The sequence below is a fragment of the Carassius auratus genome, chromosome 16, assembly GCF_003368295.1.
Source record: "Carassius auratus strain Wakin chromosome 16, ASM336829v1, whole genome shotgun sequence".
In the NCBI taxonomy this organism is placed as follows: Eukaryota; Metazoa; Chordata; class Actinopteri; order Cypriniformes; family Cyprinidae; genus Carassius; species Carassius auratus.
In genome coordinates, this window is record NC_039258.1 from 11,190,843 (window position 1) to 11,203,905 (window position 13,063).

At 37.3% G+C, this 13,063-nt stretch overlaps 1 protein-coding gene across 9 annotated transcripts in view; it reads right to left on the bottom strand.

The window, feature by feature from the left end:
• Positions 1-495: 495 nt before the first annotated feature.
• LOC113116141 (phosphatase and actin regulator 4B-like) overlaps positions 496-13,063 on the bottom strand; it is a 41,188-nt gene continuing 28,620 nt past the window's right edge. For 8 of the 9 annotated variants that reach the window (XM_026284072.1, XM_026284076.1, XM_026284073.1 and 5 more), the window contains 10 exons: positions 11,359-11,757; positions 8,035-8,166; positions 6,069-6,579; positions 4,676-4,968; positions 4,053-4,233; positions 3,144-3,199; positions 2,635-2,696; positions 2,362-2,499; positions 2,117-2,193; positions 496-2,026 (listed from right to left, as the gene is read on the bottom strand). In XM_026284072.1, coding sequence (XP_026139857.1) covers positions 2,011-2,026; positions 2,117-2,193; positions 2,362-2,499; positions 2,635-2,696; positions 3,144-3,199; positions 4,053-4,233; positions 4,676-4,968; positions 6,069-6,579; positions 8,035-8,166; positions 11,359-11,757 — 1,865 coding nt within the window. In that variant the 3' untranslated portion in view covers positions 496-2,010. The remainder of the gene's footprint in view (positions 2,027-2,116; positions 2,194-2,361; positions 2,500-2,634; positions 2,697-3,143; positions 3,200-4,052; positions 4,234-4,675; positions 4,969-6,068; positions 6,580-8,034; positions 8,167-11,358; positions 11,758-13,063) is intronic. The other variant, XM_026284070.1, reaches the window with a different exon arrangement.

Sequence of the window (13,063 nt, forward strand, 5' to 3'; positions counted from 1 at the left end):
TAATTTATTATTATTATTATTATTTAATATTTCTATTTATTATTTTTTATTTCAGTTTTTATTAATTCAACTACAAATTAAATTAATTTTTTTAGTTAAAAAATACTTGTAGAAGCTGGAAATGAAAAAAAGAATACTGGAGTATGTTTTACAAAAATATTATATTTCAGTCTTTTTACTGTAAGGTTTCATTCACTGTTTAATTCAGTATTACTTGCCATTTCTTTGTAATTATTTGTGATCTTTACCTCCAATTCCTGAGTGAAAATTAAAAAGCAAACATAGTTCCCAAGGCAGCATTTCTCATTTAGATTTAGTTTTTCATATTTAATATTGATATATGCTAGTTGTGGCACACTGTTGTCTCTTTCGCGATGCATTGTGCACATTTATAATTGCAATTTTTCAACCATGGTTTCTCATATTTGCAGTGTAATTTCTCATTATTTGTACATTAGATCTTAGAAATGTGAAAAGAAGGGCATACTACCATAATTTGTCTTTGAATAACGTCTTTATTTCGGAAGTTTTGGACCCCAGAATTCCTGGCTTTAGAAATTTACACCATTACTGCGTGTGCACAAAATGATACAGTCAATGTTATAAGAAAGCAGGCATTTGCAGGAAAAAAAGAGAGTGACTCAAACATTATCGTTAAGCATTTTAATTTAGATTTAGAGGCGTTTACATCTAAAGAGCAAATTTACTGTCTGTTTCTAAAAGTTCACATATAATTAAAAAGCAAGAATATACAACGCTACATTACATTGTAGCGTCAAATAATACACTAATAATTTTGTGCTTAAAAAAATAGTAACCTATACGAGTTTCAATATATTTAAAATATTTTTAACATAAAAGGAAGACAAGATATACACAAACAGTCAGGTTCATCTACAGAATGGATCTGTACAGCAGAGCAATTCCTCTTATCCTACTGGCCAAAAAAATGACATAAATGACAAAATAATTTAAACAAAAAAAAAAAAAAAATGAAGAGGAGTTCTTGCCTGCCAACAATACTTCACAAAAACGTCATTTTTAGAGTTGTATCAGTGCGGACTAAATTCATTCTCTTTTTAAATGGGCAATAAATAATCAGGAAATCCTTTTTTATTTCGAAATAAAATATTCTGTAAACACGACTCTTAAAACTGAAATAGCTGGATCTCACTTTTACAGAAGGCGATATGATAAAAAAAAAAAAGATCACAGTTTTGCTGCAGATCAACAGTGGAATATGAAATGCTTACATTCTACCTAAAACTGATCCTGTTATCTTCTATTCCTCTCTCAAACAGTGAGGACCACAAAGTAAAGGGGGATCTGAAACCCTGTCTTGAATAAAGAGGGCCAAAGCCAAAGCTTGTGCCTTAAAGTTTCTAACATTATGAGCGTTCCAAAGAGTCAAACTAAGAGAAAAATTACAGCAGCCTATACAAACATATACAAATGCACAATTATCATTCAGACTCGGGCCTTACTCTTGCAGTTCTTCGGTCTGCCCCCGCTATATGCTCAGTAACTAACACTTACTGTAGTATTACTGTATTTTTTAACGTCACATCATTATTATTACTATTATTTTTTACTTTGTTACACTTCCCTGAAAGGAAATAAAGTTTATCATACGAAGTAAAAGCAGAAAAAGGCCATTCAGAGAGTAGAGAGAGGAATATCTGCCATTGGCACAAGTAACATCCTCTAATAAGTCCTTCATCGCCTCTCTGTCTTGGCACATGGGTCCCTCCTGAAGTCCAGGAGTAATACTGCATCTGTCCCCCAGAGGTCACCCGTCCCACACGTCAGTGGGTGGACAACTGAGAAACGGTAGGTTTTGTTTTCTTCATTGGTTTCTGAATGCTCCCTGTGAATCTGAAGAAGTACATTCATAGTAAAAGCAGTCTGAAGGAGCTCGGACACCCTGAGGCTCCTCACCAAAAAAACAGCCATTACTATCCCAATATCCACCGGCCTTTAAGTGCTGCATTTTCCAGTTAAAAGACACTGTTAAGGACGATGGAATCTAGAAATGACATACAAATGAAAGTACAAGGTTAGATGCTTTGCACAATAAGTTTCTGTATTTTTGTGTTGCATGTAACAAAAGTCTTGCCTTGTGTAAATTCTGCTTTCCTCGTGCACTTCCATCTCGGAGCTCTTAAACTCATTGAGCTCTTTACGAATAGCGGCCTAAACAAACAGATCACGTTTAGACCAGATATAGATCAATAAACAAGACATTTAAAATCAATTAGTGTCTTGAGCCTATTAATAATCTAAAAGACTGAAGTCAAATGATATATAAAGATCTCTAGATCTTTATATAGACACAAATGCATTTTTATTTTGGAGATGTACCTTGTCTGCGGGAGTGAGTTTGGTCCATGGCTTGTCAGCACGGCGGTCGTAGTCCTGAGCGCATGTGACCTCCACGTACTCGTGGAAACGTAATATTTTTCGTGCCTGTAGTTCGGCTACAGTCGGTCGTTCACTCAACTACAAAAGAAAACAGACAGAGGCATGTCACAAATTCCTTGGAGCATTATTAGATTCATTTTCAATTCTTGCTAAAATCAAGACTGATATTCCTATATTCCAGGTGAAATGTAATGCGAGCAAACCGAATCGCACCTTTCTGGTGAGTCTGCGCTTGATCTCCCTGACCTCTGCTTGTCTGTCTGCTTCATTTTTGGCTGGAGAGAAATGAGAGAGAACATCAATACCAATCAGGCCGATTCAAAACCAAATTCATAGGAAAGTGATGTGGAGTATGATAAATTATTAGTGCATTAAAGTGCAAAATAAAAGTGGAAAGCAAAGTACTTTGGATCTAATTTCTCTTCCTGCAGAATAAAACCCCCACAAACTAAAACAAGTACACTCATTTGAGAGAAACAAAAGCAAGGACTTCACTCTATTTAGCAGAAAGTATCACTAATGTCTGCCGCTATATGAAACCAATAGAGACCGAGGGTAAAATATATGTGGGTCAGTGTCAATCCCTCAGCGAAAACAGAGGGAATAAATGAACAGGAATAAATGAGTAACTAATGAAACGAGGAAAAAGGGACAGAACAGAACAGAAGCAGGAAGATCAATCACAATACAATAGCCGGAGTGAGTATAAAGAGGCAATTTACGCTGGAGAATGTTTCTCTGTTCCAACTCCTCAGCAGTAGGTCTCTGACTCAATCGCCTTCAGAAAATGAAAAAAGCACATTAGAAAATATTTATTAATATATATTTAAATTATATTTAAATATAGTAATTATAATAAATAATAATATTTTATATAATATTTATATACATATATTTTTACATAGCCAGTAGGTGCATATACACACACAGCATACATATGGAAAAATAAAGAAATGTGTATATTTATGTATGTATGCATGCATGCATGTATACCGTATTTTTCGGACTGGACTATAAGTCACATTTATTTAGAACCAAGAACCAAGAGAAAACATTATCGTCGACAGCAGCGAGAGGGCCGCTAGAGGGCGCTCTAATGCTGCTCAGTGCTCCTGTAGTCTACACTGAAAACATATCGCGCCCTCTGGTGGCTGGAGACGGTAATGTTTTCCCTTGGTTCATGTCAAATTAATTTTGATAAATAAGTCGCACCTGACTATAAGTCGCAGGACCAGCCAAACTATGGAAAAAAGTGTGACTTATAGTATATATATATATATATATATATATACACACACACACATAAACACACACACACAACGCGTAAAACAAGTATTGAACACATCAACATTTTTCTCAGTAAATATACTTTAGGTGCTGTTGACATGAAATTTTCACCAGATGTCAGTAATAATTCAAGCAATCCATACATAAAAAGAAAGCAAATCAAATTATTTAAAATAAGTTCACTATCTATCTAGAGTGTAAATTAAGTTACTTCAGTGTATTCTTATTGGTTCTTCTCCCACTGTCAACATACATCCTGTATTCACAGCTGTGTTCATATTCAGTACAACAGTTTTTCAGTGTAATCTGCATTTACGTGGGTGTATAGCTGAGAGGGCTATTACCGTGTGAGTGCGGTACCAATCTGTGTGCGGATGGCCTCCCACTGCTCCTTGCTCTGCCACGATAGACCCATGTGCTCTACTTTGGCCTGCCTCTCAGGAGCCTGCCTGTCTGGGGCAGAGGGCCGACTGCTCAACTTCAGCGCCAACGTGTCCTTCCTTTTCACCCTGCTGGCCAGAGCACCTGCAGCGAGCAAACACACATGCGCACATGCAGGCAGTCAGAAGTTCTGGCTCTCTGTCATATGGACAGATGTCCGAGTATACGATTCTACTAAAACAAAACCCTCTGAAATTAATACAGACAGCAGAAGGCACTTTCTAAACACACAAACACATGCATTTAAAACAAAATGTACAAATGTTATTTAAAAATTCACTTTATAAAAAAAAATGTATATTATATTTTATATATATATACACACACACACAAAAACAAAAATATTAAGCAGCACAACTGTTTTCAACACTGATCATTTTGAGAAATGTTTCTTTAGCATTTCAAATATATTCAATCAAAGTTGTATTGATTTTCACCATATTAATGTTTATTGTATTTTTGATCAAATAAATGCATTTGACAGCACATGCAATATATACTGCAGAAAGAAAAGCTATTCAAATACTTGGTGGGGTGTCGTCATCCTCTTCCTCATCCGATTCATCATCCTGGTACAGCACTGGCCCGTCCGAGTCACTCTCCTCTGGCTGCTGATCTTCCTCATCTTCCTCCTCCTCGCTGCTGTTGTTTCCTTCAGGGATGATGCTGACGTTCAGATCCCCCACCAAGCATCTGCGGCTACGAGGCTCAAGTTCTGGCTGGGACTGAGGGGATGGGAGGTGATCAGATGGAGGTTCCTCATCCTCATCATCATCGTCCTCTTCCTCCTCCTCTTCATCAGAGTAGTCATCTTCATCCCTGCATAAATAAATAAAAATATTGACCACAAAACCAGTCTTAAGTTGCTGGAGTATATTTTTAGCAATAGGCAAAAAAACATTGTATGGGTCAAAATTATACTTTTTTTTTTTTTTTAGGCAAAGATCAATAGGATATTAAGTAAAGATCATGTTCCATGAAGGTATTTTGTAAACCTCCTACTGTAAATATATAAAAACTTAATGTTTGATTAATAACATGCATTGCTAAGAATTCATTTGGACAAGTGATTTTGGGTGATTTTCTCAGTATTTTTTTTTTTTGCACCCTCAGATTGTAGATTTTCAAATATTTGTTTTCTCAGCCAAATATTTTCTGATCCTAACAAAACCACACATCAACCTCAATTTTGAAAATTGGCACTTAAGACTGGTTTTGTGGTCCAGGGTCACAGTTCATACAGGATCCATATGCATATAAACTTTTTAACCGTCAGAGACAGAAAAGACAATTTTTATTTTTCTTTTATGGAGACAGATTTGAACCAGCATCTCCCAAATGTTTATGGAGGGAGAGGCAGCAAAAGCATAAAACGGAAGGCCAGAAAAAAAGTTAAAGTTTGATAAAAAATAACAAAATGTTAGTAAAATGGATGTTATAAACCTACATTTGACTCATGTGATGTTTTGGAACAAAAATTTAATGGGAACCCTCTTTTATATTTAATAATTTACTTTCTTTCAAAAGTTTAAAACAAGTAATTATAAGTGTCTCTCTATATCCAGTAGGTTTAGTAATACAAGCTTACTTTGTAATTGTTGCTGTTGCTTGTGAAACAAATAGTTTACATTTACATTGCAGGCCAAATTTTTATTTATATTCATCTTATATATTCACATATAAAAATATAAAACTACCAACTTAAAATTTGGCTTCAGTAGTATAGAGGCTGACGTAATGTAATATGTTAAGTTATATTTATTATTCAAAGATGACCCATTCACAATAAGAGCTCGTTTCTCTTAGTTTTTTTTTTTTTTTGTGCGGAAACAAAACAATGTTCTTATATAATTTAGAAATTAAATTTTTTGATTGACTGTTCTATTAATAAGTACAGAAAGAGCCCAGACTTCACTCACAGTTTGAGAGGCTGGATGGTGACTGGCAGTGGGCGGCTGCCCTGGTACTCTGGTGGCGTCTCAAACAGAAGTGAGTGGGCACGCTGGGAGCCATCTGGGTGTGGGAGAGCAGGTCCTGGGCTACTGAGCGCCCTCTGGATCATGATGTGTAAGGGAACAGGGGCTTGACGGGCTGGCGGTTCCTCTGGAGGGCTGGGAGGGTCAAAGTGGACAGGAAGTGGCTGTGGCAGGTGGTAGGGGTAGGAGTGTTGGTGGAGGAGATGATGGGTGTGGGCCCGTGGTGGGGAAGGGGGGATGTGTGTGGGGAGAGGTGGGGATGGGGGAGGTGGGGGCAGCTGGTAGCCCCCAGGGATGTTGGCCCTCATGTCCTCGGACAGAATGGAGGGAAGGGAGGAAATGGTCAGAGGGGAGTCCTCTGCATTGCGTTTGGTGACAGGCGTGGTTCTTTTTGGGGGCATAGGGGGCGAGGGCTTTGCTGGTACTAGGTTGACACCTCCTTGACTGAGTTCAGCTGTAGTATTAAATGTGCAAAAAAACAAAACAAACAAACAAAAATAACATTGTAAATGTAAGTAACAATTTTCAAATATATTTCATTGAAAAAAGACTTAATATTACTCAACAGAATTACATGATTATTTCACCTAAAAATGATAACTCCGTCATCATTTACTCATCCTTTATGCCATTCCAAGCCAGTATGCCTTTTTCCATTCTTTCAGACAAAAGAAAACTTTTTTTTAATAAGCTTTGTCAATGAAATGAGTTGATCCAGTTCATAAAAGCAGTCAAAATAATTCCTTCTCAAGCCCTTGAGACTCAATGATTCAGCTCCAAGGAGCAGTATTGTTATTTTTAACCAAAACTAAAATGAAATTACATTTTCCTTAACTGAAATAAAGCTACAACAAATCAAGGTGTAAATATTAAATAGAAAACTTGAAATGTTGCCTCGGTTAAAAAAAAAAAAAAAAATTATATATATATATATATATTTTTTTTTTTTTTTTCTACATCAAAATAAAAAGCCCCCCAATTCTAAATATCAATATCAATAAATATTATATAATACATAAATACTACTTGAGTTTCATAGAATACATAAAAATCATACAGTTTTATAATGGCATGAAGGGGTGATTTTGTTTAGTTTAGGGGTTTAGTTTTAGTTCACATTTCAGATTAGTGATTCAATAGTAGAATCAAATGGCTCCCATCCCAACTCGCCAATAACATCACCGAAGACCAACTAACTCTTACAGAGCAAATTCTAAGCAAGCAAGTACATTGACAAAAAGTCATGTGACCACTAAATCGATGCATTCCGAAGCCTGTGTCACATGACTTAGATGATTTGTTCTACGTAACTGCCAAAGATATGTTGTAAATATATTGACATACAGCGGCCAAACATTATTTCTGTGAAGGAAGCATAAATTAAGCTAAACATGCTTTGGATTAGCCTAGCTGCCTCTCTACGAATCAAATGCATGAATTTCAGTCCTAAATCAAAGCAACCTGCAGGGTTTCAGCATGTGATGAGGTGGACTGGATTCATTCCTCATTCTGTAATCTCACAGCTGCTTGTGGAGCAACTGTTGCCTGGAGTAGCTTATAAGAACATATGCTAGCATCTGCTTTGGCATGATGGGGCATTTCCAGCAGCGGTGGCTAAGATCAGCTCAATTCCACAGGGGGTCTTCTAGCCGTTTAAACACCTGTTAAATATGAGCCAACGTGCTGCACGCTTGTGACAGCTTTAATGCCCCGAAACATGCAGTATTGCACTTGAGAATGTGAGTGAGAGAGAAAGAGCAGAGCTGAAGCAGCAAGGGGGGCGCGTTAGTCCCACGCTCAGGTGGTGCTCTGAAGGCATGCTTTGCTGAGACGGAGAAAGATGAGGCTAGCGCACATGGCAACAGATGAAGAACGCAGCTTTGGCGACAGGCCAGGCCTCGACGTTTACCTGTGCGCATGCCTCCTGCCCGCCGGCAGAGGTATACAGGCAGGGACAGGTAGACGTCATGGTCACCCTCACGCTTCCAGCAGGACCAGTAGAGGGGGAAATCGCTGCCGTCACCCCCATGCAGGGTGGAGGCTGGCACAGGACAAAAACACACAGTCCCCAGGCGTCACATAAACACATCTCTTCAAAAAGCAGGGACGACTTATTCTTCTAAATGTCTGGAAACATCACACCAGTGGGCATGACAGAGACACTACACACAGAAGGTTTTTAAAGTCAACGTGAAATCAAAATTGAAGCCCATTTATTGTCTTAATGCACATTCCTGGTCTCATTGTGATTCATTCATCAGGCTAATCTAAAGAAAAAAAAGAGATCCTGATTTCTAATCAAATTATTACATTAAAAAACTTAAAATGTTCACTTTGGCCAAGTGTCATCCACTTTTAAATCTGACTTCACAGTTCCCATAAATGGCTGAGATCATATTCTTAATAAAAACAGGCTAGACTGGGAAATTGCATTTGTCATGAATTAACAAGAGTACAGGACATTTTTTTTTTTTTTTAAATCTGGTACTATCCGAGGGCCTCTTATATTGTTATCAAGATTTTTACATGAAAAAACCTCAAGTTAAAAGTAATAGGCTATTTTCTATCATATTTTGACCTCCCTTATCAGAGCACTCAGTTTGAAAAAGTGTGGTGGATTGTAAACTTGGAAGTAAACATCCACTGCTATGATTGGCTGAGAGTTGTGTATGTTTGACAGCCTACATCCTTCATAGATGGACATGCTGTGATTTAGATACTCAAATGCTCAGTACATATCAAACGATCTGTAATGACAGACAAAGCACGTAATCACTTAATAAAAACAGTTACAGTTGTGTGGTACGACATTACTGTCAGATCCACTATTGTTGGCACAGCATTGTCTTTCAGTTTCATTCTTTCTGAAAATGCTTTGTAAACAAACCTGTTGTAAAATTAAGTCAACAGTTCTTACTGAAACTTAGGGCATATTAACACCAAGATGTCCACTAGTTCAGGTGCGCACCCAATTGCGATTGCTGTATTTACACTTGTCAAAAAAGATCCGCACCAAGAGGAAAAACTAAACTGAGTTTGATTCAATCAAACCGAACAAGACAGGTGTGTGAATACAACTTTACTTTTAAAAAAAATTAAGTTTATTCAATCTTTCCCAAGGATGGCATTGCATTGTTTTTCCACAGGTTGGCATGGCGCAGCATTTTATTGTCCTTGAAGCCATCTTTATCATTTGGTTTCTGCATAGACCTGCACTTCCTGCTCTTGTCATTTACCTACTATGTGCACAAATCAGTGGGCGGGGCTAAACATGCAGTGTTGTAGAAGCAGGTGTTGATCATCATCTTCTGAGTCAGTGTTTAGCCACAATATTACATCATAAAGTGGCACATTCCACAACCTGTCATTTTGGCAAACTGGCTTCAATAAAGCTGTTTCTAGACTGAAGAGAAAGTTCTGAGTTCAGAAACTAACAGAATGTTTTTTATAGCGCAATGACCAAAATATTGAAGGAATTTAGTTTTTTTTTTCAATTCATGACTCCTTTAAATTTTCTGTTTCACTTGAAAATACATCACATTATGAAATCAAAATGGGTTGCAAATGGCAATTCATGTTGACTTTAAAAGAATAGGATTCAACCAGCTAAAGCCAAAGATATGAATGCCCAGATGATCCAAATATAACACAACAGCACCACTATCTTCAGCATGTTAGGGTTGAGCTAACTAACAACTGTCATCATACCAACAAAAATGGTATGCCACAGCACTGTGCAACCAACCATGATATAGTAACTAACAAATGGTGTCAGCAAGACCTATGTATGAAATCTACTCTTATGCAGCAGAGCTACAGTCTGGTGGCTGCGGTTCAACAAAAAGATCTGGACCGTTCCAGAGTACTGTGACTCAGCACCTTTATAAACAGTAAAACAACACAAAAGTGAGATGTGCAGCTCTGACTTTCAGAAGCACTGACTGACACGCTCATTGACTGCTTTTCAAATGGACAGCAGGAGGCAGTGTGGAGATTTAATGTTTGAGACACAATGTTTAGACGTTTCAAACCATGAAAAGCTTGATGCTTTGGCATCAAAGTAAAGACTAAATAACTCTGTACCTACAGACAAATCACAGCCATGTTGATTTTCAATTCAGCAGAAGTATTGTATTATACTGCTGTAATATACCATTCCTAAATTACACTGAATGTATTGATTATACTTCACGAAATTTTGCATGCGGTTGTGAGGAACACTTCTCATTTGATTTAACAAGCAAATTTAAATGGACAAATTCTCCTAAAGAAAGAGTTCCCATTAAATTGGAACAACCATACCTATTGTTGCAATAATCAGGGACAAGTTACAAATCCAAGATTACAGCATAAATGAAAACATTGTTTTTATTAATAACTCAGAATCTTGCAAATACAATCAAATACTATTATCATCAAGCTGATCAGCTTAAGGGTCAGAACCAAAAGAAAACAAAAATAGGCTCAGCAAGCAGAGAACAGCAGAAATGGATTAAATACATGGCTGAGTTCTCATGATGTACGCGAGTCACACATGTATGTGGATTTAGTGCAATTAAAACAACAAATCAGGTTTCTTTTTTGGCACCACTGCATGTCACACATGCTTAGAAAATATATGAAAGAAAAAATTGGTAAAAATGCTCTGACAAACAAGCATCAGTGTGGTCACTTTATGAGATGCTGTCATGTGTGTCTATGAGCAAGAGCAGCAGACTACTATATCTAACAGCTGAAGTGTGAAAGCATCTGAATATTACTGAAATTCCCATTTTAATTCTAAGCTTCTTTTTTTTTACTAATTCTTTAAGAATTTTACTAATTTCCTCATTTGCACCAATGTCTAAACAAACTGCACATCATTTTCACCTTTTGACTTTTACCAAAATTAAATGTTTCCACTGCTGATCAGTTGTTCCTGCGATTTTTTATACAGTACACTAAAATATTTTCTAATATAAATACTGTTATAAATATATAAATAAACATCATAAATCTAAGTATTATCATATAAATACTAATAAAAATACTTAAATTTGAATGCCATAAGATGAGTCATCTGTGGTGACCTGCAATATTCTTGCTACACAAATGTATGTGCATGCCAGAATTCATATCACAATTTTATCTCTGAGCTCACATGAGGAAGCAAATGAGATATGTTGTGTTTTGTAATTTCACTGACTTTTATAGGGGTCGTGTTATCTTTTATGACATGTTTGTGATCACTCACCCAACATGGCGGGATTGTTGCTGCGGTTGATTGGCTTGGGTGGAGGGAGAGGGGGCTGTTTGGGCTGGGCTGGGACATTGCTCATAAAGGATGGTGCTGAAGAAGTGGTAAGGGGAGAGCTGCTGGAGGCCTGCGTGTTGGCGCCAGCGGAGGATACGTTTCGTAGTGGTCTTCCAGCCGTGCTGACAGCTGAGGAGGAGGAGTTGGAGGAGGCAGAGGAAGAAGAGAAAGCAGTTGCGGGGTTGTGGACTGGGGTGCGGGGCAAGCTCTCAACACTAGATTCCGGGGTGGAAGTCATCAGCCATTTGGGGGGCATGATGGACTGCTTGGGGGGCAAAGGCTCTCGTAGTGTGTCCCTCAAAACCTCAGAGTTAGGAACATATTGACTGCTATCAGACTCTGTAAGGGAATACATAATATTCAGAAACACAATCATCTTGTGTGATGTTATCAAACATCTTGTGCTATGCTTCGTTTGAGCCTTATAATAACTCAAGCTGATCTGAAATGAGTGTTATGTTTAAAGGGGTCATATGATGCAATTTCAATCTTTCCTTTCTCTTTGGAGTGTTACAAGCTCTTAGTGCATAAAGAAGATCTGTAAAGTTGCAAAGACTAAATTCTCAAATCCAAAGAGATGTTCTTTATAAAAGTTACGAGTCAACCACACCCCCCTAAAACGGCTCGTTCTAACACGCCCCCACGTCTACATCATGATGTGGGAAGGTTTGCATAACGCCACCCCAAATGTTCATGCAAAGAAAGAAGGCATAACTTTTATTCTTGCTGTAGTATTGTTGTTGCCATGCCGCCATGTCGTGTAGATGCTGTGTGTTTCACTGTGGAAGCAAAACTACTTTATTTGGCTTTCCAAAAGAGGACAAGTTATATTTACAACACTGTTCCAGAAAGGTTCAACTCAAATATTCAGATGCGTACAACGCATTTTATGAATTACTGTTTCCTGATCCTAGGATAGTAGACTACAATGCCGGTGCTTCTTGACTTACATTCTGTAAGTATGTTTTTTTTTAAATATTGAAAATATTTTCCTCTAATAATTTAAAAATGAGCTTTGAGCAGTGTAGAGTAGCGCTTGTTGTCATTTCTCCAATCACAAATGCAGACATGGTTTTAGGTTTACACGGCTCGATGCAAAGCAACGCGTAAAAAGACAGTATAAGTCATTATAATCAGTAATTATATCCCCACTGGATGCAACAAATGCCTCGTTTGTAGTGGGTTTTTATTTGATTTGTCTCATCGTGACTGGAGATGGCATCACTGTATGGTGAAGGGCATAACATTTCAGTCAGACGCTTGAGGTTTTCGTCCAATCACAATGCACAGGATAGCTGGCCAATCAGAGCACACCTTGACACAAAATAATGTTCTTTTTAGCAGCATCATATGACCCTTTTAAGTCAAAAAATACATCACAGTGTTGTTCATGTAAACTAAAACTAAAACCTAAACCATAAAACATTATATAAATATTTTAGTTTATTAAAAATAAAGTTGGACATGAACCTGAAAATGTTGACTAATGTTGAATGTAGACTCATTTTCCAGTTCCCCTAGACTTAAACATTTGAGTTTTAAACTGTATTTGTCTAATTATATTAAACTGTTTTAAGTGCTACGGGATACAAAGGATGTTTAAAATGTTTTTATTGTATTATTTAAGTGACAACTTAAGACATTT